At 43.6% G+C, this 26383-nt stretch overlaps 1 protein-coding gene across 4 annotated transcripts in view; it reads left to right on the forward strand.

Annotated features, from left to right (window-relative positions):
* Positions 1-26179, forward strand: part of MCOLN2 (mucolipin TRP cation channel 2) — a 59584-nt gene extending 33405 nt beyond the window's left edge. For all 4 annotated transcript variants that reach the window (XM_047794192.1, XM_047794195.1, XM_047794194.1 and 1 more), the window contains 10 exons: positions 1601-1685; positions 2556-2652; positions 3024-3123; positions 8819-8931; positions 10364-10513; positions 12983-13084; positions 13191-13313; positions 22066-22272; positions 23489-23610; positions 25960-26179. In XM_047794192.1, coding sequence (XP_047650148.1) covers positions 1601-1685; positions 2556-2652; positions 3024-3123; positions 8819-8931; positions 10364-10513; positions 12983-13084; positions 13191-13313; positions 22066-22272; positions 23489-23610; positions 25960-25996 — 1136 coding nt within the window. In that variant the 3' untranslated portion in view covers positions 25997-26179. The remainder of the gene's footprint in view (positions 1-1600; positions 1686-2555; positions 2653-3023; positions 3124-8818; positions 8932-10363; positions 10514-12982; positions 13085-13190; positions 13314-22065; positions 22273-23488; positions 23611-25959) is intronic.
* The last annotated feature ends 204 nt before the right edge of the window (positions 26180-26383 follow it).

Here is a 26383-nt window from a genome sequence, read left to right on the forward strand (position 1 = left end):
TTTTTGGCTCCACATGCCTGATTTTCATAAAACGTAAGCGGGTCCTCCAAATTTTGAGTGTCCCATATGCTAGGCAGTATGTGTTTCACAGCACACAACAGCTGTGTCCTTGATCTTGAGGGCCTTATATAGCTGAGGGGATAAGCAGAGAGTCATATTGTGGGAGGGGACTCTCAGAGTCCCAGCGGTGGCCCCACTCAGCTTCTCAGGTACCCACTGAGAGTCGGGCACTGCAGCAGCCCTGACTCCCCATTTCCAAGGCAGCCTAGAGGGGCAGCCACAGCCCAGGCAAGAGTCAGCCTGGCTGGTCCACACCAGTTCTGCTGTCAGGGCTGGGTGACCTTGAAATGTGATGACCACGAAAGGTGTTCACTGTCGCCAGACCTCATCAGTTTCCTGCTAAGGTGTTAGTCTACACAATAATGAGAATAATTTTTATGTGAGGCTCTTGGAATCCTCCTTTTCTAGTTTACAGCTCGTACATTTTTATTTGAACATGACCTAAGTTCCTTTCCTTCCTCTTTATTATTTTTTTAATTTCAAAGACATATAAGACTAGAGGGAAAAGTCACCAAACAACACAATGATGTCCTTGTATCTCCTCCATCTGACTTTCCCAAGTGCCAACGTTTTACCACATTTGCTTTAGCATTCTTCCTCTATATAAAAATTTCTCCTGCAATATATGAGAATAAGGTGCTGAGAAAAGGTCTCCACCTCTAAATGTGCATCTCAAGAACATCCACCAGTGTGCATCTCAAGAACAACCTCCTCAGAGCGCTGTGCAGTGCTCCACAGCATGAGTTAACATGGATACAGCGCTGTAATCCACCAGGCCTGTCCCCAGTTCATCAATTGCCCTAAAGTTCTCTGCAGCCAAAGCCATGCCCCACCCTTCCTGGTCCAGGATCACATGTTAAATTTAGTTGTCATGTATCACTAATCTCTTATAATCTGGAGCAAAATAGTTCTTGGCTTTTTTTTTTTCAATGACCTTGACATTTTTCTTTTTTTTTTTGCTTTTTTAGGAGCTGCACCTGTGGTATATGGAAGTTCCCAGGCTAGGGGTAGAATCAGAGCTATAGATGCCAGCCACAGCCACATCCAAGCTGAGTCTGTGACCTACACCACAGCTCACGGCAACACTGGATCCTCAACCCACTGAGAGGGGCCAGGGATCGCACCCATATCCTCATGGATACTAGTTGGGTTTGTCTCTGCAGAGCCACAGTAGATACTCCCAGACCTTGACATTTTTCAAGAATAGAATGCTCTTCACGTGGGTTTTTCTGCTTCTTCGGACTAGACTGAAGTTCTGCAGCTGGGGCAGGAATACCGCACAAATGGTTCATTATCTCAGGATGGGACGTGATGTCTCTGCATTTCATTCCTGGTGGTGTTCACTTTGATGACTCGGCTGGGGTGGTATCTGCCAGGCTCCCTGCTGTAAGGTTACTGCTCTTCCTGTTGTAATTAGTACCAATTCTTTGGGGGTTTCTTTGGAGCTTGGTGAGTTCCCTGCTTCTCATCACACTTCAGCCCACTGGTTTAGCATCTGATTCTTGCCTCAGCAGTCACTGTGGTTCTTTCATGACCCTAGATTGCATCCACCTAGGCCTCCAGGCACTCTCCAACAACCCTCAGGACTGGAAAAACTCATCATTCTTCAAACTAGAATTTTATCGGTAAGGCTTTTTTTTAATTTTTTTAAATTAAAGTATAGTTGATTTACAGTGTTGCACCAATTTCTGCTGTACAGCAAAGTGACTCAGTCATATTCTTTTTTAATGTTATTTTCTATCATGGTCTATCCTAAGAGACAATATAGCTCCCTGTGCTGTGCAGTAGGACCTCATTGCTTATCCATTCTAAAATGTAATAGTTTGCATCTACTAACCCCTAACCCCCAGATCATCCCACTCCCTTCTCCTCCCCGTTGTCAACCACAAGTCTGTTCTCTGTGTCTGTGATGCAAGAGAAGAGGTAAAACTGTCACTATATGCAGATGACATGACACTTCTGTATAGAAAACCTTAGGGACTCCACACAAAAACTACTCAATCTGATAAACAAATTCAGCAAAGTAGCAGGATACAAGATTAACATTCAGAAACCAGTTTCAGAGTTCCCATTATGGCTCAGCCGATTACGAATCCAACTAGTATCCATGAGGCTGTGGGTTTGATCCCTGGCCTTGCTCGGAGGGTTAAGAATCTGGCATTGCCGTGAGCTGTGGTAGAGGTTGCAGATGTGACTTGGATTCTACATTGCTGTCGCTATGGTGTAGGCTGGCAGCTGCAGCTCCCATTTGACCCTTAGCCTGGGAACTTCCATATGCCACAGGCATGGCCCTAAAAAGAAAAGAAAAAAATAATTTGCATTTCTGTATATTAACAGTGAAATATTAGAAAAGGAATATTTAAAAATACCTTTTAAAATCAAACTAAAAAAAGAAGTTTGTTTTTAATTGTCATTTCCCAGGAGTCAGGGGTGGGGAAAGGAGAGTCAGATAGGAAGAAGGTGACAGAGGATACCTTGTAACATTTTTTATTCAGGCTCTTACAGATTGAAATCTCCTTTCAACTCAAAGGCATCGACCCACAGACAATTTATTCCCGGGAGTTACCAGACTGCTACGTCTTTCAGAATATGGCAAGTGTCTCTTTTACTAAGCCACTTTTTATCATTTTTCTCGACTTCTTCTGAAGGTGCAGAGTAGAAAGCACATCAGCCTACAGATGTGTGTGACACTGAAGTGTTTCAAACAGTGGTTGGCTGTTCTGCTTTAGGATTTCTCTGACTCCGAATGTGGAGTTAGTAGTATGTCTTACCTTCACCTTTTGGACCATATTTTTTCATTAATAACAGGATGTTGTGAAGGATGAACGTGAGGAGGACCTTTTCTTCTGAATTCTTTTTGGATCAGCACGTTGTTTGGATGCCATTAATATTTTAAGCAGAATTGATCTAGCAAGTCCTACTTTCTGCTGGGCTATAACCTCTTCCTACGTTTGTGTCTCCAGATTACCTTTGACAACAAAGCTCACAGTGGCAAAATCAAAATCTATTTTAACAGTGACGCTAACATTGAAGAATGTAAAGACTTGAATATATCTGGATCTAGTAAGTATGTTATTTGCTTGCCCATTGTGGGTTATGGATGGTTTTTAATACCATATTTTGGGATTGGAGGGTGTTTAAATGGTTTATCTGGATGATGCTAAGAAGGAAGAGCTCCAGAAAACCACATTTTGAGCTCCACTTCTATCTGGTGTATCCCAAGGCTTTGCATTTTTGTTCAATTGAGCAAATGTTAATTACAGACCTCCTGGGAGAGGTGGGTGTGACCTGGTGGTTAGGAGCTGTTTCTGGAGCCAGACTGCCTAGGTTTGGGTTTGGGGGTCTGTTTCCTGTGCTTGTGATTTTGGACAAATTACTTAACCTCTCTATGTCTCAGTGTCTTTCTCTGCAAAGGAGGGTAATTATAGCACTTACCTTCCAGGAGGATGTTGAGCAGTAAATGGGTTTAATATGCAAAGCAGAGCACTAAGAACAAGAGTTGATGTGCAGCAGTTATAGGTGCTCTGGAAAAGAAAGAAAAGGCCTTCGTAAGGGGCACTCACAAGAGTATAAAGTCTCTAGCATGTCCTGCATGGGCGTAAGTGGTGGAGGTCCAGGAGGAATGAGGACCAAGGAAGCAAAGATTCATTCTGATGTGGGCAGAGTGAAACGTATATTCTAGCGAGACTTCTTGGAAGAGGTACCACTTGATCTGAGCCTGCAATAGAGGAGAGGGATGAAGGCCTTCGGGGCCCAGAAAGCAGCCTTTGCAAACCTATTGCTTTTTAGTTGTATAATATGTCCTAATGATTTTGAAGTTTTGGCTTTGTAGTTCCATTAGCTGACTGACCTCTGGTCAGAATGCACAGGTTTAGGGAATCCCCAGGTGGCTCAGAGGGTTGAGGATCTGGCATTGTCACTGCTGTGGCTCTGGTTACAGCAGTGGTGCAGGTTTGATCCCTGGCCCAGGAATTTCTGCATGCAACGGCCAAAACAAAAAGAATACACAGGTTTAAATATGGCAAAAGAATCTGAAAAGGGATGGATATATATGTATATGTGTAACTGAATCACTCTGCTGTTCACCTGAAACTAACACAACATGGTAAGTCATCTGTTCTCCAATAAAATTAAAACAAAAAACAGGAGTTCCCATTGTGGCTCAGTGGTTAACGAATCCGATTAGGAACCATGAGGTTGCAGATTCGATCTCTGACCTCCCTCAGTGGGTTAAGGATCTGGCCTTGCTGTGAGCTGTGGTGTAGGTTGCAGACTTGGCTCGGATCCCGAGTTGTTGTGGCTGTGGCTTTGGCCTGTAGCTACAGCTCCGATTAGACCCCTAGCCTGGGAACCTCCATATGCCACTGGTGTGGCCCTAGAAAAGACAAAAAAAAAGACAAAAAGACCAAAAAACAAAAAACAAAACAAAACAAAACAAAACACAGGTTTAGTTTCTGTTAAAAAGTGGTGACTCTTCCTCAGCAGACACATTCTCCCCAATGGAAACGCACAAATCAGATGCATATTTTCCAAGTCCAGGAAGAGGCTGCAGCTGTTTTGTGTGAACAGAGCTAACACTTGTTGTGTATGAAATGTGGTTTGGAATAGTCATTTGACCAAATAAGTCAGTCAAACAGGAGTGCCAGGAGTTCCCATTTGCAGAAACGAATCTGACTAGCATCCATGAGGATGCAGGTTTGATCCCTGGCCTTGCTCAGTCGGTCAGTTAAGGATCCCGTTTTGCTGTGAGCTGTGGTATAGGTCACAGATGCAGCTCAGATCTGGCCTTGCTGTGGCTGTTGGCCAGTAGTTGCAGCTCCAATTCAATCCCTAGCCTGGGAACCTCCATATGCCACAGGTGTGGCCCTAAGGTAAAAAAAAAAAAAAAAAATCGGGAAAACAGGATTGCCATAACGCCAGAACACTGTCTCCTTCCTCCCCACCTTAGATGGAGGGAGCACTGCGGAGTTTTCCTGGTCTGTGTTCAGAAGAGAGGAGTTCTCGCTCCCTCCTGTGGCCAGTGAGGAGAAACACAGTCTCACTGCTAGAAACACCCACATTTATACATGGTTCTCCTGGAGCTGTGCCCTAAGAAACCAGATTCTATAACTAGGAGTGCACAAATTTAAAATGACGTGACAAGTCTTAAAAAACTGAAGTTTGGGAACCAGCTTAGGAAACAGAATTTTTTTTTTCTTCTGCATAGGAAGCTGTCCAGTGGATTGATTGGCCTGGCTTTGGGGGAGTGAGACAAAGTCAGGGGTGACATCTGGTGGATCCTTGAGTTATTTGCAAAGTGTTCTGAGGTTCATCCACATCCATGCTCCTGCCCTGAGGGTCTCTCTCCTTCTTGTCATTGCCTATGTTATCTCAAGATGAAATGTGAGGGACTGTCCATTTTCACATATAAACTTCAAGTTTCCCTTTGTGACTTCTAATACCCATCTCCAGTGTGCCACTCACCCTCACTTTAACTTGACTTTATAAATGTGGCCATGTGGACATAGAAGCTGGAGGAGGTAGGTACTGATGGACAGGACCCCCAACTGGCGGGTGGTATAAACCGAGGTCCCAGGGAAAGGGGGTTTCATAAGTGTGGGAAGCCCTGGTCAGGGTCCTACAGCTGGCAGTGGTGGTGTATGGGAGACTCCTTGGGGCCCTGGAAGGACTGGGTCACATAGGATCTCCCTGACCAGGTTTCCAGAGACACCTCTCTAGACTAGTTTTACAAACCCAGTTGGGAAATGTTTCTGTAGGAATAACATAGTTTCAATAAAATAAAAAAGCAATGATGGGAGTTCCCACGGTGGCTCAGTGGTAATGAACCCGACTAGTATCCATGAGAATGTGGGTTCAATCCCTGGCCTCGCTCAGTAGGTCGAGGATCCAGCGTTGCTGTGAGCTGTGGTGTAGGCTGGTAGCTATATCTCTGATTCCACCCATAGCCTGGGAACCTCCATATGCTGTGATACTTCCGGTGTAGCCCTAAAAAGAAAAAAAAAAAAAGGAAAGAAAGAAAGCAATGATGACATTTATAAAATACTCTTTTTTTTCTTTTTTTGCCGGCTGCATCAGAAGCATGTGAAAGTTCCTGAGCCAGGGATGCAGGGATGGAATTCACACCATAGCAGGGACCCAAGATGCTGTGCCAACAAAGCCAGATTCTTAACCCACTGCACCACAAGAGAAATCCCTATAAATACTTTTTTTTTTTTTCCTTTTTAGGGCTGTACCTGAAGCATATGGAAGTTCCCAGGACTTCCCAGGAAGTTCCCCAGTTGGGAATGGAAGCTGCAGTTACAGGTCTACTCCACAGCCATGGCAACACCAGATCCAAGCTAGATCTGCGATCTGCGCTGCAGCTTGCAGCTACACCGGATCCTTAACCCATTGAACGAGGCCAGGGACTGAACTGGCATCCTCATGAATACTAGTCAAGTTCTTAACCCACTGAGCCACAATAGGAGCTCCTAAAATACACTCTATAGCATGTCAAGCTAGTCTGCTCAAAAAATCAAATTAAAACAATATAATACTGGTTTCACTATCAGGAGGGATGGTTTATGTCTCTAGTTCTGGGCCTCAGTTTTCTCATCTGTCAATAAGGCTCAATTCAAGCAGTTTTAAGAGATTTTGTTCTAGTAATAAGTCAGATAGAAAGATACTCGTTGTTATTCTTGCATTTTTAAGGATCCCTCACCTCTTCCCAAGAAAAGCCCCTGTTCCCTCTGCCTCATCCCATGGGTCCCCCCCTCCCAAAAAAAAGTCTTGGATTCTGGTCGAGTTATGGCAAGGATAAATAATTTGCTCGGTGAATCACATTTACTAGCTGGCCATGCTTGTACCCATGGATGAGCTGCCCTCAACCTCTTGTCCAGACTCACTCACACCGTTGTTATTTCTAAATCTGTGAACACACTTGCCCCCTTCTCTCAAATGCCTTCTCCGCAGAGGTGTCGCTGTAGAGCACCCCAACCTCAGACTCTCCTGAAGCTTGCCTGTCCCCAGCTGCACTTCCCTCTCCCCTGGCCTTCCTCCATCTGGTTTCTGAGAGCATCTCTTCTCCTGGTTCCCAAACATTGCCCTCCGCCCCAATCCTTCCTTGTCTGCATTTCTCCCTGTTGTCTTTCTTGAGTGGCTCGGTCCACACCTGTGGTTTCATCTGCCATTGTCACGAATGTCCCAACTGAGCTCAGCTGACCCAAGACAGAAAAGGAGTCATTCTGGGTCTGTCCTTCCTCACTCCCTAGGTCCCATTAATGGCCAGGTTGAATCGCTCTTCTTCATCTCTCGCTACTTTGTGCCTTATCCTTCTGAGCCTTCTCTGACCTCACTCAAACCTGGATTGTTCAGTGGTCTTCTTATGTTCTGCTGGGGTCTCTACCTTTAGCTGTAAGCATCCTGAAGCTAAGCGTGGGCACCATAGTGTTGAACAAAATACATCTGGTCCCTGCCTCCCAGAGCCGATCATGTACCAGGGGAGGTGGACATTGAATGATATAATAACTGCTCGTAGTGTTTGGTGTTATTATTTGCATGGGGCTCTTCCAAGTACTTTTGTATATGAACTTATTTTAATCCTCACAACAGCCCTAGGATGTAGGTTTATTTTTTTTTCTTATTCTACCCATATTTTGGATCAGGAAACTGAGGCAACCTCCCCAAGGCTCCACAGCCTCTGAATGCAGAGCCGAGATTCAGACCCAGGTCTCAGGCTCCAGAGACCATGTCCTTTCCCATTTTACACTGTCTCTGTGCTCCATGCTGTGCTGTCTTTGAAGAGGCAGCTGCAAGTTCAGTGACCAGCAAGCAAAATGGAGCCATGGGTGTGTATACTTGTGGGCAGTCCTGCGATGGGGTATTTTGGTGGGGGGGGGGCAGGTAATAGAAATGGGAATGTAGGCAATTCTGTTCTGGGGAGAAAGATACTCAATCTGAAACCCAAGGCTGAAAAAGAACAATACAAACACATGTGATGGGGGGTGCTGTTCCAGGCAGAGGGATCAGCATGTACAGTGCAAAGTCCCTGAGAGAGAGAGAGGAGAGAGAGAGAGAGTTGTTCCGGTGGAGAAGGTGGGGGTGGGGAGAGAGCAGCAGGTAGCAGGTGACAAGACCTTGGGAGTGGGCAGGGGGCTGGGCAGGGGGAGAGCCACGGTTGGGACAATACCCTGAAGCCTGAGAGAAGATAAGATTACAGTTTCATCTTCCTCCAGTACCTTTCCTGTGCTACTGTGTTCCAAGACAAAAATCTGATTACTCCTGTCCTGACTTTCATTCTGTGAGGTGATTTTTCCCACATGCAGAAAAAGTTTGTTGAATTGGAGCTCTTTGCTGGGAAAGGACATAGCAAGGTTCAGTGAAAACGAGATTCTGGGTCGTGGGATTTTAAAGTGATTGTTCCCTCCTTAATGGCTAACTTGCTGTTTGTGGTTTTATGCAACAAAACCACAAACAGCAAGAGTTTATCAGTAGTTTTGCCTCTTTTGAAAGGAGCCCAAGGGGTCCACCTTCTATTGAATTCTATTCTATAGTAAACATTTAGAGCACACCCATTAAGAATTTGTATGTTTCTAAATGTATAACTCTTTAACATCGGGGATTGATTACCTTGTTTTTGAACTTTTGAATGAATGCAATGGGGTTTGTTTCTGATGTCAAAGCATTTACTATTTGAACTTATTTTCCAGCTGCCATCTTGTTTGGAAATTATTCCCAAGTAAGGCGTGTTTGACATTTGAATTCTGCTTTTGTTTCTTAGTTCAGAGAAATACTCAGTATGTCCTGGTGTTTGATGCATTTGTCATTGTGATTTGCTTGGCATCGCTCATTCTGTGCACAAGATCCATTGTTCTTGCTCTAAGGTTACGAAAGGTAAGTGTGTGTTGGAATTTTCCCCCTCCCCTCCCAACCTCTGCCTATCATTTGTCTAAACAGTAGGGCCCTGACTTTGGGTCATCCTGCCCTTTCTGGGACCCTGAATAAATTAGATTCCCTTGAGTGACTGCCCCCCTAAAAGGCATTCATCAACCCGAGGAGCAGAGTGAGTCAAAGCTCATGGCACGTCGGGTGGAGCCGGACAATTATCCCACTTAAACTTGAGCTGGTTAGCACAGATACACAGCGGTGAACTCTCAAGCTTTTGAATGTTTCTACAATAAACAAGACCCTTTTCAATTCAGGAGTGACCTTAAGAACAGAGGAATACCCTGTGTGGGTTTCACCTTCTGTCTTCAAATCAGAGATCATTTTGACAAGGAGGCAAATGGTCTACAGTTATAAGGAAGCATAAAATACTTTCTTCTAGGGAGTTCCTCTCATGGCTCAGTGGTAAGGAACCTGAGTAGTATCCATGAGGAGGTGGGTTCGATCCCTGGCCTTGCTTAGTGGGTTAAAGATCCAGCATTGCTGTGAGCTGTGGTGTAGGCCAGCAGCTGCTGCTCTGATGTGACCCCCTAGCTCAGGTGTGCTGTGGGTGCAGGCCTAAAAAGATAAAAAAATAAATAAATAAAATTAAAAAAAAAAACATGTTTTCTTCTATTATTTAAATTAGTTTTAAACGTCTCACCCAAGTTTCTTTTTACCTTTTTTAGTCTCAGGGCTCTTGTGAATACACACCCCAGCTCCCCACAGTCTTATTCTGGTGTCTGGCATCATGGAAACACTGACTGGGATTGGGGGGTGGGGAAGCAGGGTAGGAAGTGCCGTTTGGGGAGCAAGGGAAGAGTCCACATCATGTTTTTCCAGTCCTTGACCTTTGTTGGTTTATTTTGTTGACGGTCCACTTCCCTTACCTGCCCCCTTGCCCGCCCCTATTCCCCACACCCGTGGATTCTCTGAATCCAAGGCCAGGGTCTGGTTTCTGCCACCATCAGGGGTGGCGGGGACCTTGGAAGCCCACACTCTGGAATGGGGCTGTCTGGACTGAAACCCCGGCTTGCACCCCACCCCCCAACTCCCAGGTGCCTCCCCTGGGAGGTAGGGCCCGTGGTACCTCACAGGGCTGCTGTCTGGTTGAAAGAGCTGAGAATATGTAAAGTGTATGAAATATGCTCCGTGTTAGCTGTTTCAGCAGGAGTCTGCAGGAGTCAGCACAGCACGCAGCGTCCCATGGGCTTAGTTAGGGTGTATGCTCGCCCCTGGCTGGTGTCGATGGTGGGGAAAAGCGGGGAACAGAATCTCTTCCCTCCCAGTGAGGAAAAGGCAGTGCCACCTCATTGCACCCATGAGAGCACTAGTCTGAGCTTTTCTTCTTCCAGAGGGCAGTGTGTTTTGTAAGAAATGCTTTTTAAAATATTTGCCACAGAGATTCCTAAATTTCTTCCTGGAGAAGTACAAGCGACACGTGTGTAACACTGACCAGTGGGAGTTCGTCAATGGATGGTACGTCCTGGTGATTATCAGCGACCTGATGACTATAGTTGGATCCATATTAAAAATGGAAATTAAAGCCAAGGTGAGGGGCAGCCCATTGAAAATCTGTTGTTCTTCCAGGAGTTCCCGTCGTGGTTCAGTGGTTGACGAATCCGACTAGGAACCATGAGGTTGAGGGTTCGATCCCTGGCCTCGCTCAGTGGGTTAAGGATCCGGCTTTGCCATGAGCTGTGGTGTAGGTCACAGACAGGCCTCAAATTGGCACTGCTGTGGCTGTGGTGCAGCCCAGCAGCGGTAGCTCTGATTCAACCTGTAGCCTGGAATCTTACATGTGCCGCAGGAGTGACCCTAAAAAGCAGGAAAAAAAAAATCTTTTGTTCTTCCTCTTTTTTGGATGGCCTCACCTACCAGATGATATACAGTGATTCTCACATTTCCTCTTTTCTCACACCCATAAAATTGAAGCCTCCTCTTACTTGGTTTCTCATGAAGTGAAAATGAGGAAGCAGATGTTTCGTGGAAAATGATATTCCTAGGAAAACACTCCAGGAAACTTGGCAACATCTTCAGAATAGAAACCAAAGTTTGAAAGGATGGGTTGTTTGGGCTTTATTTATTCATTTATGTATTTTACGGCTGCATTCAAGGCATAAGGAAGTTGCCAGAACAGGGATGGAATCCGAGCCACAGCTGTGACCTGTGCCACAGCTGTGGCAACGCCAGATTCTTTATCCCACTCAACTGGGCCAGGGATCAAACTGGTGCCTCTGCAGATACCTGAGCTGCTGCAGTTAGATTCCTAATGCACTGCACCACAGCGGGAACACTCTCTCTCTCTATATATATATATATATATATATATATATTTATTTATATATATATATATATATTTAAGCTGCAAAAGCATCAGCTGACTCATGAACCAATCATGTCCAGAGCCAGGGCCCCCCATCCATGATGATGGTGGCTTTGATGGGTGGAGGTGAGGGCAGGAACATTTGAGTGACTGCTAGATGCCTGACACCTTGGGTAACTTAGCTGATTTAATCTCACAACTAAGTCTTTTTTTTTTTTTTTATTTCATTGGAGTAAAGTAGACTTACCATGTTGTGTTAGTTTCAGGTGTACAGCCAAATGAATCAGTTATGCTTATACATATATCCATTCTTTTTCAGATTCTTTTCTCATGTAGGTGATTACATAATATTGAGTAGATTTCACCATGCTATACAGTAGGTCCTTGTCACTTACCTATTTTATGTACAGTAGTGGGTGTATGTTAATCCCACCCCCTAAATTTATCCCTCCCTGAAACATTTCCCCTTTGGTAACCCTAAGTTTTAAGTCTTGACTGCTCCCCTCCGTGCTGTGCTGTCAGTGAGCAAGTCTAACCAGCATCTCCTCCTGGCCATTAACGGACCTCCTTGCTGCCTCTTCTGACTGCTCTGGCTCCCAGGCCATCTTCCTTGTCTGGCCTGCACCGCAATAGCAGTCTTCTTATAGATTGTCCTGCTTTCAGCCTTACACCCTTCAGAGCTCTCCACACAGCTGTCAGAATGATTATTCTAGAAGGATCTGCCCTACTGTGATGATCATTTCTGTCTCAGGGGACACCCCCTTGGGGATGAAGTGGCTTTTCTCCAGCATGGCCTCCAGGGTCCTTGTCACCTAGCTTTGCCTCCCTGTCCCTCCTTAGAGCTCCCTGACCCATCAGTGCTGCTCCCCCCAGGCCTCCCTGCAGGCCCTGAGCCCTCTTGTTCCGCCTCTGTCCATTGCCTCGTAGTGCTCTCCCAGCCTGTCCCCTGGGCCCAGCACCGATCAGGGGTCATGCCGTGGACAGTCCTATGGGACAAGCTGGGCCATGTCTCTCACAGCACGCAGCATATTGAATGAGAATTGCGCTTGTGTGTGTGTCTCCTTGGTTGGACCTGGAAAGTCCTTGAGGGCAGGAACTGTTAGCAAATCATGTGGGAGTTTTCTTTCAAAAGTAGCTGGAAGGGGAGTTTCCATCATGGCTCAGTGGAAAATAATCCAACTAGTATCCTTGAGGATGCAGGTTTGATCCCTGGCCTCACTCAGTGGGTTGGGGATTTGGCGTTGCCTTGAGCTGTTGTGTAGATCGCAGATGTGGCTCAGATCCCACATTGCTGTGGCTGTGGTATAGACCAGCAGCTGTGGCTCTGATTCAACCACTAGCCTGGGAACTTCCATATGCCGCAGGTGCAGTCCCTTTAAAAAAAAATTAAAAAAAAAAAGATAGCTGGGAGGTATTGTTTGATATTGAACAAACCCCTTCGTGTGTGTCCTTTAATGCCTAGGTCAGTGGTAAATGCAAGTTCTATTTCAAAAATTCCATTCAGCCAATTGAAATACTAAAAGGAAATGAGAAACACATTTGGAATTGTATTATTATTTCCTTTTTCAATTTAGGAACTCTTAAAATCACTGTAGAAGGCTGTCAGCCCATTCTTCTCCAGTCAGTTTAAAGTGAAGTTCATAAGCTGAGGAGAGAAAAGTATTTTACCCTTATGTCTGTTTTTTCATTCTCTAGAATCTCACAAATTATGATCTGTGCAGCATTTTGCTTGGAACGTCCACGCTCCTTGTCTGGGTTGGCGTCATCAGATACTTGGGTTACTTCCAAGCATATAACGTAAGGCTGCGGTCCCTGGGTGGCACCCCTGGGATTGAGGTCCATTTCTTTGGGTTTAAGTAGCGACCCTTTAATTGCTCCGATTCTGCTGATTTTTTTTTCTCAGGTGCTGATTTTAACCATGCAAGCCTCGCTGCCGAAAGTTCTTCGCTTCTGCGCATGTGCTGGGATGATCTATCTGGGTTACACCTTCTGCGGCTGGATTGTCTTAGGACCCTATCACAACAAGGTAGGTAGCCTGCTTCTTCCTTCTCCACACAAGGCACTTGACACCCTTAGAAGCGGTTTTCCATCAGTGCCCTTCATCCCACTTTTCGCCAGCAAGTACCCTTGACATCAGTCAGCATGTGTCTTTGCACCAGTTTCCTTTCTCTTTCCCTTTTCCGGATATTGAAGTGACTTCAGGATATTGAAACAATAACTGCAAGAAACTTGAGAGCACATTTCACCGTTGTCTGGGCCTGGCTAAAGGGGGTCACATATGAACCCAGCCAGTCATCAAATAAGAAGTGTTTGGACATGAGATCACTACAATAAAGATGAAAATTAAATGAGGAAAAGTATACAAAATCTTTCTAACTCATAAAGTATTAGGGTTTTCATCCACATTAATTGAGGAGAATGGAGGAGAATAAAGACTGCCCAGAATGACCATATTTGGTTTATGATTAAAATGATAACACATCTAGGCTTGGCATGTGGTTTTGATTACAGTGTCATCTTAGCCTAATTAAAGATCAGTATCTGAATTCTAAACCATCACTGGGCTTCAATCAGTATCAGCATCTCAGGGACATCAAAGTTATGTTCAGATGTTCTTGTTTTAAAATGACAAATTTGTTTTATAGATATTGCAGGAAATGAAATTAGGTAGGCCTTGTTTTCAAACCAGAACCAGTAAAAGCAATGACTGCATCTTATAGTCTTCCTTCCATGGGCCTCAGGCAGTTGCAACAATGGAAACAATGAAAATAAAAATAATAGCAGCTAACACTTGATGTTCTGCCAAGCATTTCTGTCTTCTCTCTCATTTAATCTCCTCAACAGCCCAGGGTACTATTGTCTTGGCTTAGCTGCGCTACAAGAAAGAAAGTAAAACTGTAAAGGATTGCACTGATGCTGGTATAAGAGCTCAGGCTTAATTTTTTACCTCGATAGTTGCATTCAACAAAACATGATCAAATCTGTTTTACGAACTATTCACAAAAAGTGAGCAATGCACAAATCTCAAACTTTCGGTACTGTCCTACTAAAATAAATCCTAGTAACTTGGCATATATCCAGGCTGTCTCCTCTTTAAGTGTTACATTTAATGTATCCAAAGAGAATTACCGTTTTTCTATCTGAGAAACTGTAAAATCAACAAAGTGCCAATCTCTGAGTTAATAGTAAATCTTGATAATCTTACTGTTCTTCCAATCCACTCCACTGATTTAAAGGTGACTCATGAGTAAAAATTGCTCTTTGATATGATCTCTCTAATCTGGAGAACTTACTGTCTTTAGTATCCAGGAAAATTTACATTTTTCTCCCTCACTTGCCTCATGCACTGAGTGCATCTCCACATTTTTGTCACTGGAGGGCAGTGTTGCACCATGTGGAATAAATACTGAGCCTAAGGATTTCAGCTTTAATTCACTGACTCCAAGGCCTCTGATCAAGTGGCCTTATCTTCTTTGCTCTCCATCTTCCCTACCCTATCATTATTCTGGAAGGTGCTCGGAAAATGTTGCTTGAATATGACTAAAATAGCTACCATTCTCAAGTGCTGGATAGATACGGTGCCCATGTTTTTTAACTCCCTTTGCTACTGTTAACCCTCCCAGGAGCTCTGTGGGGAAATATTGTTATCATCTGACAGAAAACAGGGATCTTAATATGTAGATAATTTTCCTGAGGTTGTACAGCTAGTGAATGGCAGAGATAGGATGCACACTCAGGTCTGCCTGACCCCAATACCCACGCTTTGACCAGGACTTTTCTTTGTATTATCTAAAACAAACTACTGCAAAAGAGCATTTAGTCTGATTCAAGGGTAAATCAACCATGAGAGAAGGGCAGGTAATCAGTCTTGTTTCTTTCAATGTGTGTCAAAGTTACCTTGTGAAAAATGATGTTATTTGCTTTGTGAGTCTGGTTGCAGTTTCCTATGCTCGCTTGTGTCCTTTCAAAGAATCTGGGTGAGCTGGGGACATTCTGGCTCAGCACTGTCCAATACAAACCTAACCAGAGCTACAAATTAGAGCCATGGGTATACTTTAAAATTTTCTAGTAGCTTCATTAAAAAAAATTTAAGAAACAGATGAAATTGATATAAATCATATGTTTTAGTGGACCCAATGCATCTAAAATATTCCTTAAGTCTGTATTCAATAGAAAACATTGAGATATTTTACATTCCTTTCCCTTTTTTTTTAGGTTTTTATTTTCTATAGTTGATTTACATTGTTCTGTCAATTTCTGCTGTACAGCAGAGTGACCTAGTTATGTATACATATATAAGCACACATTCTTTTTCTCACATTATCCTTCATCATATTCTATCACAAGTGATTGGATATAGTTCTCTGTGCTATACAGAGGGATCTCATTGCTTATCTACTCCAAATGCAATAGTTTGCATCTATGAACCTTAAACTCCCAGTCCATCCCACTCCCTCTTGGCAACCACAAGTCTGCTCTCCATGTCCATGAGTTTGTTTTTTTCTCTAGAAAGGTTCATTTAGATTCCAAATATAGGTGATATCATATGGTCTTTGTCTTTCTTTTTCTGGCTTACTTCACTTAGTATGAGAGTCTCTAGTTTCATCCATGTTGCTGCAAATTATTTTGCTCTTTTAATGGCTGAGTAGTATTCCATTGTGTATATGTACCACATCTTCTTAATCCATTCATCTGTCAATGGACATTTAGGTTGTTTCCATGTCTTGACTATTGTGAATAGTGCTGCAATGAACATACGGGTACATGTATCTTTTCCAAGGAAAGTTTTGTCCAGATATATGCCCAGAAGTGGGATTGCTGGGTCATATGGTAGTTCCATATTTATTTGTCTGAGGTACCTCCATACTGCTTACATTCCTTTTCTTAGGTACTGAGTCTTTGAGATTTTCTGTGAACTTTATCCTGACAGAACTTCTCAATTTGGACTGGCTACTTATCCTTAATAGTCACATATAGCTAGTGGCTGCCATATTGGATGTTTCATCTCTTGACTTGTGCCTCTAACTTATCATCAGCCTTCTACTTCTCCCCTGGAGGAGGGAAGAGATAAGAGCTATATCTCAGGTCTGTTTATGGCATCTATCTCCCATCTGTAGTCAGGATGATATATGGGGGAAGTGTATAGTTGAGTTAATTCCATGAATAAACTAGTTAGTTGGAGGAGAAAACCTTCAGACTGGTTCTCAACTTCTGTACTTTTCTTTTCCACATTGCTTCTTCTTTGGATCTGCACTTAGAAATGGTTTACTACTCCCTGCACCTGAATCCAAACTGTCAGAATTATCAGGTTCTGCCAGTCAGTATCTATTGAATCAGAAGATCTTTTAGGCTTCTTTGCCTGGAGCCTTGAAACACTAGGCACCATAGTGAGCATTTTCTAGAATTTCTAGAATCATAGCAACCTTGGGGGTGGAAGCTAACTCTTTTTTAAAAAAGACAAAAATTCTAAAGAGGAGATAGCAGGAAAACCAGAATTTCACCCTGCTGTTTGCATGGCAGGAATTCCACATTTTAGCTTCTAGTTTTCCTGTTAGAAGTCAGATTGCAATGGTTCAACTGAAAGAGACCAAAAATCGAAGAAATGGCCTGTCAACTTTGATTTCAGCACTAATGGACATTGGCACAAATATTCTTTCAAAATGTCTGGGCACAGCAGGCTGGGCGCTGTTGATGTTTAATAATTCAAGGTAAGGATTAGAAGAACATTACTCTAACGTGGCTTTGCCATTTTCTAAGGACTTTTTACTGCGAGGCATAAACCATAGTCTTGCATTCATTGTCCCCATTTTGCAAACAAGGAGACAAAGCACTGAAAAACTATTGGACTTTGCTGATGCCAAAGGTACAAGTTCAGCAGCATCCATGTTACATCTTTGTGCTTTCAGGGCCTCAAGCTTTAGCCAAGCACCTCTCTTGTTCAGAAGAACTAATGGCTGGCTAAAACATCTTACCTGAATGACAGTCTTAGCACCAGCCCTTGAAGCAAATTCTTACATCATTCTCTGACATAAGCCAGTGCAGGCTCTGTTTTCACTCAAATGAAAGTTCTTTTTGGCTCAATCATAAAATTATCATTGGTGGAACAAATGCTTGCATTCTCACTGTGTCCCTGGAACCTATGGGGTCTCCTCCTGGAGATTTTCATTTACTATTTATCATATGTCTACTGTGCACCACTGTCCCATTCTTCTAGCCCGAGTTCAGAAGGCAGGGACCATGAATTATTGCTCTTTGCATTTATCATGCCCAGTGTGGTGCATAGAACATGGCAGGGACTCAACAAGTTTGCTGAGTGAACGAGAAACAAAGAGACAGCTGTACCTTCTGTTCAGTGACTTACGAGCTTGTAAGACCAAAACAATTTCCTATGAATGCAGTCCTTCCAGACTAGAAACACATTTGGATCTTATTTCCCCTTATCTTGGGCCTTTTTTTCTCTCTACTTTTTAAAAATTGAAGTATAGTTGATTTATAATGTTTCAGGTATGTTGCAAAAGGATTCAGTATATATATATATATATATATATATACACAAATATATGCATATATATTCTTTTTCAGATTTATTTTCCATTATAGGTTATTACAATATGCTGAGTAGAGTTGCCTGTGCTATATAGTAGTTCCTTGTTATTTATCTAATTTATATATACTAGTGTGTATCTGTTAATTCCAAATTTGTTCCTCATTCCCTTTTCCCTTTGGTAACTCTAAGTTTGTTTTCTACATCAGTGAGTCTATTTCTGTTTTGTAAATAAGTTCATTTGTACCATTTTTTCAGTTCCACATATAAGTGATAATCATATAATACTTGTCTTTGTCTGGCTGACATCACTTAGGTCTATCCATGTTACTACATATGGCATAATTTCATCCTTTTTTAAGGCTGAGTAGTGTGTATATTCCTTTGTATATGTATATACCATATCTTTATCCATTCATCTGTTGATGGACACTTTGGTTGCTTCCATGGCTTGGCTATTGTAAACAGTATTGCTGTGAACTTTGAGATGCATGTATCTTTTTGGGTTAGAGTTTTTGCCTTTTCTAGGTATATGCCCAGGAGTGAGATTGCTGGATCATATGGTAATTCTGTAGTCTATTTTTAGTTTTTTAAGGAACCTCCATGCTGTTCTCCACCTTGGGTATTTTTAAAGTTCACTTCTACTATAGCTAGAAGCTACCAGGGCAGTCTGTCTGGAAGTAGACTTTGCAATAGAAGTAGACTTTGCAGTAGCTCTTTGGTGTTAGCTTAATCAGACACAGAGAAGACGACAAACATACCAGATGAGGAGAATAAACCCCATGATGTAAAGATGGAGGAGTGGGCTGGGCGTTGTGAGAGGTGGCAAGCATGGGATACTAATCCTGCTGTTGAAGGGATGGAATGAGGCCGAAACTGATTGATAGCCATTTCTTGCGGTGCAGAATGATAGCATATACCAATCGTTTGCCTTACTGGGGCACTGTTTTAACTTTTTGGTGGGTCAAAATAAATCTCATGCACATAGAGAAGAGGGAGGTGAAAAACAATGTTGAGACAGGTATTGTGTCTAGACTGATTCTAAGTAACTGCACAGGAAACTAAGGGATGAATTTGCTGTGTTCCCACCAGCTTGAAGTTCTGGAACCCGAAGCACAGACTGGTAGGGCTCTTGACACTAGAGAAAAAAATTGGCAAATTCTAAAAGAAACTGAGAAATATGAATTAGTAATTGTTCTGTCAGAGTTGTAATTGATATTCATAGAAACCAGCTTGAACTTCATTGTCTTAAGGCTAGTGGTGGAGATGGAAAATATTTATTCTGGGAACTGCCTGTCTTACTGTTCAATAATCTGCATATTATTAAATGATTTGTTCAAATGTATATTCCCTCCAGGGCTCCATGAAGAGTGACTTTAGTCCAGTTCTTCAGAAGTATTGCTGATGCAGCAAAGCCAAAGGCATGCTTCTTATTTGGGATACCATTTTGTATTCTCCCTCGGTTACATGCATGGAGCAGCGAGGGTAGGACCTGGTGTTTGCTAGTTGGTTAGGGTATGAAGAAATGTGTAGAAAACAACCAGAAGATTAACCAGTCATTTACTCGGTGGTTCTTACTGATACAGAGAACAAACTAGAGCTACCAGGGCAGTCTGTCTGGAAGTAGACTTTGCAATAGAAGTAGACTTTGCAGTAACTCTTTGGTGTTGGCTAATCAGACACAGAGAAGATGACGAACATACCAGATGAGGAGAATAAACTCCATGATGTAAAGATGGAGGAGTGGGCTGGGCATTGTGAGAGGTGGCAAGCATGGGATACTAATCCTGCTGTTGAAGGGATGGAATGAGGCCACATGAAGGCCTGATTCCAACCTTCTCGATTTGGATTTTTACTTTGCAGCCAGCTTGTGTATATTGTTAAGCTAGAGAAATGATCTGAAGGCTCTGTTCTCTGAAGCTTCAGCTTGGACTTTCTTATCCAAGATTTTGAAGATTTTGCTTCAGCTTGGACTGGAGGCTGAAGAAGTTGGAGTGGAGACACCTTCCTTGAAGGTGTTAAGTGTGTTGACTGTTCAGAGTGGATTAGAAAGAGGGGTCAGTAACAGATGGACCTTATCTGGTTGTAGAGCAAGGAAGATACATCAACTGAATAGACAGTTTTAGGCACTTGATGGTTTTGGAATAAAGTTTCTACAGTAGGAGATCAGAATCACTGATAGAAATAGGGAGCTTTGGAAGGAAAGCCCATTTTCTGGATTACAATGGTGGGAGGTTTTATTGATTGTGTTGCATGTAGGTTAGTAGCACAACTCCTAACTAGAGATGGAGATGTCCCAGAGACATTTGTCAGAGACTTGGCTGTCCCCAAGCCACACTCACCGACTTAGTGGTCAGACAAGCCCCTACCGATAAGGGCAGAATTGGTTCAAAAGGCTATAGTAACTTGTTCCATCTGCATTTCTGAAAACTATATTGCCTTTTGCCTATTAAGTCATTATCATTCTTTAGATAGAAGCTTTTCACATCCATCTAATGTTTAAGCCTCTGGCCCTAGAAATATTTATTTACTAAGCACCTGCTGTTTGCATCTAGTAGGTGTGGCTGTCAACCTCGGAAGCCAGGGTGGTCGCTGCAGGATCCCAGGGTGTTCCATACCAGCCCCTGCTCAGCTCCCACCCCCCAGCGCTGTCCAGGTGTTCTGTCAGCCCACAGCTAATTGCCTCCTGTCCCCATGTCCACCAGCCTCTCAAACTTGCCTTGTCTCGAACCAAGTCCTTTCCAGTCCCCTCCCCTCACCCTCATCCCTTCCCGGACTTCCTTCCTTCCTCCTGTGTCCCCTGGATTCCTTGAGATCCTGCATTCATATGTTCATGCTCGCTGGCATCTCGGCCCCTGGGCCTTTCCCATTCTAGGAGATCTTTGCATGCCACGGTCAACCTTCAGAAACATGGATCATATCCTGTCCCTCCTCTGGCTGAAGTTTTCATTAGTTTCCAGCAAAGGCCTGGATTAGCTTGAAGTGTGTAGAAGCCCAGACAAGCATAGCACAGGTTTGCCTCTCTGGCAGCTTCCTCAGCTCAGCCCCAATTCCCCCATCGTCACTGAGCCAATCCCTTCTCACCTTCTCACGGGTGGACTCCTCAGCCTTTAGGCCTGAGTTCTGAGGACCATTTTTCACAGGCAGCCCTCCCAGCTCTACCACAGGGCTTTATTCTGTAACTTGGTGCTTGCCTGTCCACTGTTCACTGGGGAGGGCTCGGAAGGCACAAGCCATGATTGTTTATCTTAATGCACTTTCCCACATTTGGCAATCTTTAGTTTTTAAGGCTATAAAATCAGCTGGATCCATAGTTGGAAAGGCTACTGGGAGACCATTCATCTAACACAATTTTTTTGAGCCTGTATCTTTATTTTTCCACCTTTCTAAGGTGCAGTTCCTTAGAAAGCAGTTTGACAAACTGTAACCTTAAAAATGTTAATCACTTAGGGAGTTCTGTCATGGCTCAGCAGTTACGAACCTGACCAGTATCCATGAGGACACAGGTTTGATCCTGGCTTCGCTCAGTGGGTGAGGGATCTGGCATTGCTCTGAGCTGTGGTGTGGGTCGCAGACGTGGCTCAGATCTGGCATTGCTGTGGCTGTGAGGTAGGCTGGCAGCTGTAGCTCCGATTCAACCCCTAGCCTGGGAACTTCTATATGCAGCCTTAAGAGAACAAAGGAAAAAAAAAAAGTTAATCACTTAGACCCAATAACAGGAAAACACACTCTGCTGAGAAATGGTCATGGCATTGTCCTTTATAAGAGCAAACATCATTGAGATAAGAGTTAAATCTGACACTGTTGTGTAACAAGTGCTCTCTAGGTATGAATAACATGAGAGGATGTAGAAAGAAAACTCTGGATCCAAAATTGTTAGATTGTATGATCACAAAATTGAGGGAAGTGTCGAGATGATCTTTGTGAGTATGGAGGAGACTTTTTTTTGGGGGGGGTTGATATTTTAATTTTTTGTCACATCTGTAGTTATATAATGATCATCACAATCCAATTTCACAGGATTTCACAGGATTTCCATCCCACAACCCAAGCACCGGAGGAGACTTTTGAATAACACTTGCCAACGTTCTAGTGGCCTTAGTGAATGTCAGTAATAAGGACAGTGGCGACTATGTCGCCAAAAGAACCAGCCAGCTAGATATGTCCCTGCTTCTTTGGCTAATAGATCTCAAAAACTAATTTTGGTCTCTCCCCCCCATTCCACCCCCTGTAGTTCGAAAAACTGAACACAGTTGCTGAGTGTCTGTTCTCCCTGGTCAACGGTGATGACATGTATGCAACCTTTGCCCACATCCAGCAGAAGAGCCTCTTGGTGTGGCTGTTCAGTCGCCTGTATTTATACTCCTTCATCAGCCTCTTTATATATATGATTCTCAGTCTTTTCATTGCACTTATTACAGACTCTTATGACACCATTAAGGTAAGCAGTTATCATTATTTCCTGCCTCAAAAATAATGGCAAATTCTGTATGGATCAGCATAGGAAAACACTATAATGTTGCTTACTTAAAATACTATGGTTTTACTTATTCTGAGGTTGTGTAGAAAAGAAACTTTTTGAGATGCTGGAGGTTAATGTTAAATACGCATTTAGGACATTGTCCCTGGCACCCAGGTTTGGAGGTGGGGAAGAGAAAGGACTGGCTGAGGTTGGTAAATCAGGCAGTTGGGCTGTCAGTTTCAGCACTGACAGGGGACCTGCCTGTCCGGAACTTAGACTCTGAGTAATAAATTTCGGTGATAAGCGGTGACCACCATCATCCTGTTCCCAGGTAATGGCACGCCTCAAACACTGGGTGCCGCTCATGTGGTGCAGGCATCCTTTAAATTTCGAAAACTAAGGCTTTTGTGGCTGTTTGTCTTCCTCCCTTCCTGACACCTAGGGGTCCTGTGTCCTTTCAGACTGGATCCCATGAACTGATCTCTAGCTTGAAGGAAGCTCTGTTGCCCTCCGGAGAGCTTTTCACAGCAGATGGTCAGGCTTGGAAAAATCCTGTTTGGGGGCAGGTGTCTGAGCAACCAGGGGGTGTTGTCCTCTTCTTGAAACTTGCTCAGACTAACTCAGAAGCAGCCAGTCCACTGGCGATACTCTTGGGCATTTTGTTCGGGGGAAGATGCGAGGTCCTGTGGGAATGTGCCATTGGCTCTGCAGCAGGGCTGGGCATGGGAGGAGGAGCAGGGCTCCTCACCGTAGGTGCCTGTCCTTAATGTGGCAGTGTGCCTGTGAGTGTGCCACACCTTGGTGACCTGGTGGGTAACCTCACAAAGCGAGAGGAGAGGGGTCTCTCAGGGTCTTTGTGTCTGCTTGGAGGAACCTACTGTCTTCTACCTCACTATAGACTTCTGACTATTTCCTTTACTCCTTTTATTAACAGGCGCCCTCCCACCCCCACTCCCCACCCCACCATGGCTTGCTTTCTGGCGTTTTCCTCTGGATGGCTCTCTGTTTCCATGGTGGCCCTGGCTTGACCTTCAAGGGACTGACAAATTGATTGATCATTGTTAATATCAGTTCTTGGATCTGAGCTCGCTACGTGGGGGCGTTTTCTTTTATCGGAGGTGGGTTTGGTTTGTTGACAAAGGGAGCGATTTCTCAGCTGCATGCATAAGGTAACAACACCATGTACTTTTTCAAGAAATACCAAAAGAATGGGTTTCCTGCCACGGATCTTCAGGAATTCCTGAAGGAGTGTAGTAGCAAAGAGAAATGTCAGCAAGAGTCATCGGCATTCCTGCCCCGCATCTGCTGTCTGAGGAGGTCAGTATTGTGTTTAGTCAGGTCTCTGTGCTCCCAGAATGAGAGGCTCTGCTGCCTTAACAAAGAGTGTTCCCAAGAGTGGAATGCTACCCTCAGAAACCAGCTGACTGTGAGAAATCATGCAGCCCTCCTTGCTTTCTTCCCACTGCAATTGTCTCTCATGAAATAAGGTGGAAAGCTACATGGCATGGTTGAAATCTCTTGGGACTGTTAGAAGTCTGTTATGAGAAGGCATGAACTATGTCCCTGAAGTCAAGAGGGTGAGTTGGTCAAAGGAAGAAGTTCGAGCCCTTCTGTTCAGAAATGGAGCTCTGGGAACACCAAAGGTGTTTTCCCCTTTTCACAGTCCTGGTACAAATAACCTTTTTTGAGAAGAGCAGGAAGCCTTCTTGAGAGGATGCTTTATGTGTCCTTGGCTGGAAGCACAAGTCAGTAGGTCCTCATTGACCAACTGCTCTTTGCTCGCCATTCATCAGTGCACTTACAGAAATGGTCTGGACCTCAGTGGCAAAGCCTCCACTTGGTAGCTTGGGGACTGGAGTAGGGGTCAGATGAGGATCATTTTCTTAACTGTTTTCATCTGAAGTCAGGGGTGGGAGTTGTTAACTGCAAGAGAAGGATTCTCTAAACCATAATCCTAAAGGAAGATGGAGAATGTAATTGCTACTTAAAATCACAGGATGTATTTTCTGTTAATTAGTTCATACCAAACCTTGGGATTTGAATTGGTATGACTGAGCATTTCCAAAGAATGTTTGATAAATATGAAATGAGATCTTCTGAGAAGAGTTAAGTTTTTAAAATCACATTTTATCCTCTCAGAGCCTTAAAATGTTGCCATGGAAGCCAGGATAAAGGGAAATTAATTTTCTTAATAGGCAGCTGTCTCCTAAGAGGCACCTTATATAAGGAAAGTCAAAGTTGCTTCTCTAAGGTGTAGTTAACTGTAAAGAAAAAAAAAAAAAAAAATATATATATATATATATATATATATAATTCGAGAATATAGTTGTGAATTCTGAAAATTAACTGATAGGTTTTTGGTGTTTGATTTTTAGACCTCAGTTTGTACCACAAAAAGCCCTAGGAGGTTGTCAAATGTTTTCTTGGGCAGCCATATGGAGGGAGTGAAAGCTCTAAGGAGTGGACTGGAAGACAAATTGATAAGACTGGGTCTGAGTGGTGAGAAGAATAAAGCAACATCAGCAGACAGTTTTTTCTAAGACGTGCTAAAGGCTGGTGAGAAAAGGCCTGATGCAAAGGATGATGTCCCATTGTGAGAAATGAAAGAATTAAATGGAACAGGAGAGTCCACCAGAGAAAATCAAGTGAAGAGGAACTAGGATGTTGAAAATTTTGGGGGGGGGGGGAGAAGATATCAAAAAGAAAAGCAGAAGTGTCTGTTACCCAAGATGGTCATGGGGAAGCCAGCTAGATCAGTTTTAGCCCAATAATCAAATCAAAGCCTGGAACCAGGGGGATTCTAAATGGACCCTGCAGAGAGTAAGTGAGGCTTTTAGGGCCTGATGGAGGAAACGCTTTGTACTGGGGTCTTGGAACAAGCGATGGCTTTGAAATCATCAAAAACTTAAATACGCTTGGACGTACTAGCTTAGATACAGCTAGAGCCCCAAGAACAGAATTAAATTGAGAAAAGTGATGAACAGAGAGTATGCATTAGAGAAAGACCTCACTGGGGGAACCTGGGGAGTAAGGACATCCGTGGTATCAGCATCTGGGCCCTTCCCCAGTGCCTGTGATGTTCAGCTCTCACAGCTCTGCACCCCATGCGTGGCTGGGCTGTTCTTTTTCAACCAAGCCATCCAGCAACCACCACAGATTGATTATCCCTCGAATAGTTGGCAGAGCCTCTGGTCTGGCAGTCGGAACACCTGGGTTTTTACTGGGACCCTGTCAGTTATCAAATGTGTCCCATGACCTTTCCTACACCTCTTGGTTCCTCTGACATCAGAGTGGAACCAATGGCCTCTGCAGCCTCTTCCAGTTCTAGTGTGATGTGGTTCTTTGAAAAGATGTGCATGGTGGAACAGATGCAGTGTTAACCTCCCTCCTGTCTACCAGAGCAGAGGAGGAAAATCTGCTCTTCTAGCCACTGAGGCTTTGTCGAAGGCAGGCAGAGGGGAGATGGCTCCTTGAAATTTTGAAAGCATCTCGTTAAAAGGGAACTAATGTTAATTATTCTTCTTAAGTTTTTATTCCTCTTATGTGTTACACTCAGCTTGTCAATAGCCTACGTATGCCTAAATGGTAGAGTATATGTATTCCTAGTCCATCTCCAAGATTTTTAAGTCATTATTCTCTTTTTCTTTCTCCCCCTTTCTGTTATAGGAATGGAAGTGACGACCACTTGATACTTGTTAACTAAAATTCTTCTGCTGAAGATAATCAAGCTTCAGGTCTCCTCACGTTGACTGAAAATGCAGAGGGACCCCGATTTGTGTGGACCAGCACTTCCAAAAATACTGATTGTGGAGTGGGAAAGAGGACTGTCAGCTGGCTGAATACACCTAAAGTTCCAAAGTTCCTTTTTATAAACTTGGATGATGAAGAATAGACCACAGCTAACTACGCATAGAGCAGTGACAGTGAAATTTTGTCCTAGTCTTATAATTTATGACATCACAATATTGGGATGGAAAAAAAAATCACATTTCAGAGTGTGCGAAACAATGGCATTTAAAAATGTGAGTTTAGGAGTTCCCTATGTTGGCTCAGCAGTAATGAACCCGACTACTGTCCATGAGGATGTGGG

This window comes from Phacochoerus africanus, chromosome 8 (genome assembly GCF_016906955.1).
Source record: "Phacochoerus africanus isolate WHEZ1 chromosome 8, ROS_Pafr_v1, whole genome shotgun sequence".
NCBI classification, from domain to species: domain Eukaryota; kingdom Metazoa; phylum Chordata; class Mammalia; order Artiodactyla; family Suidae; genus Phacochoerus; species Phacochoerus africanus.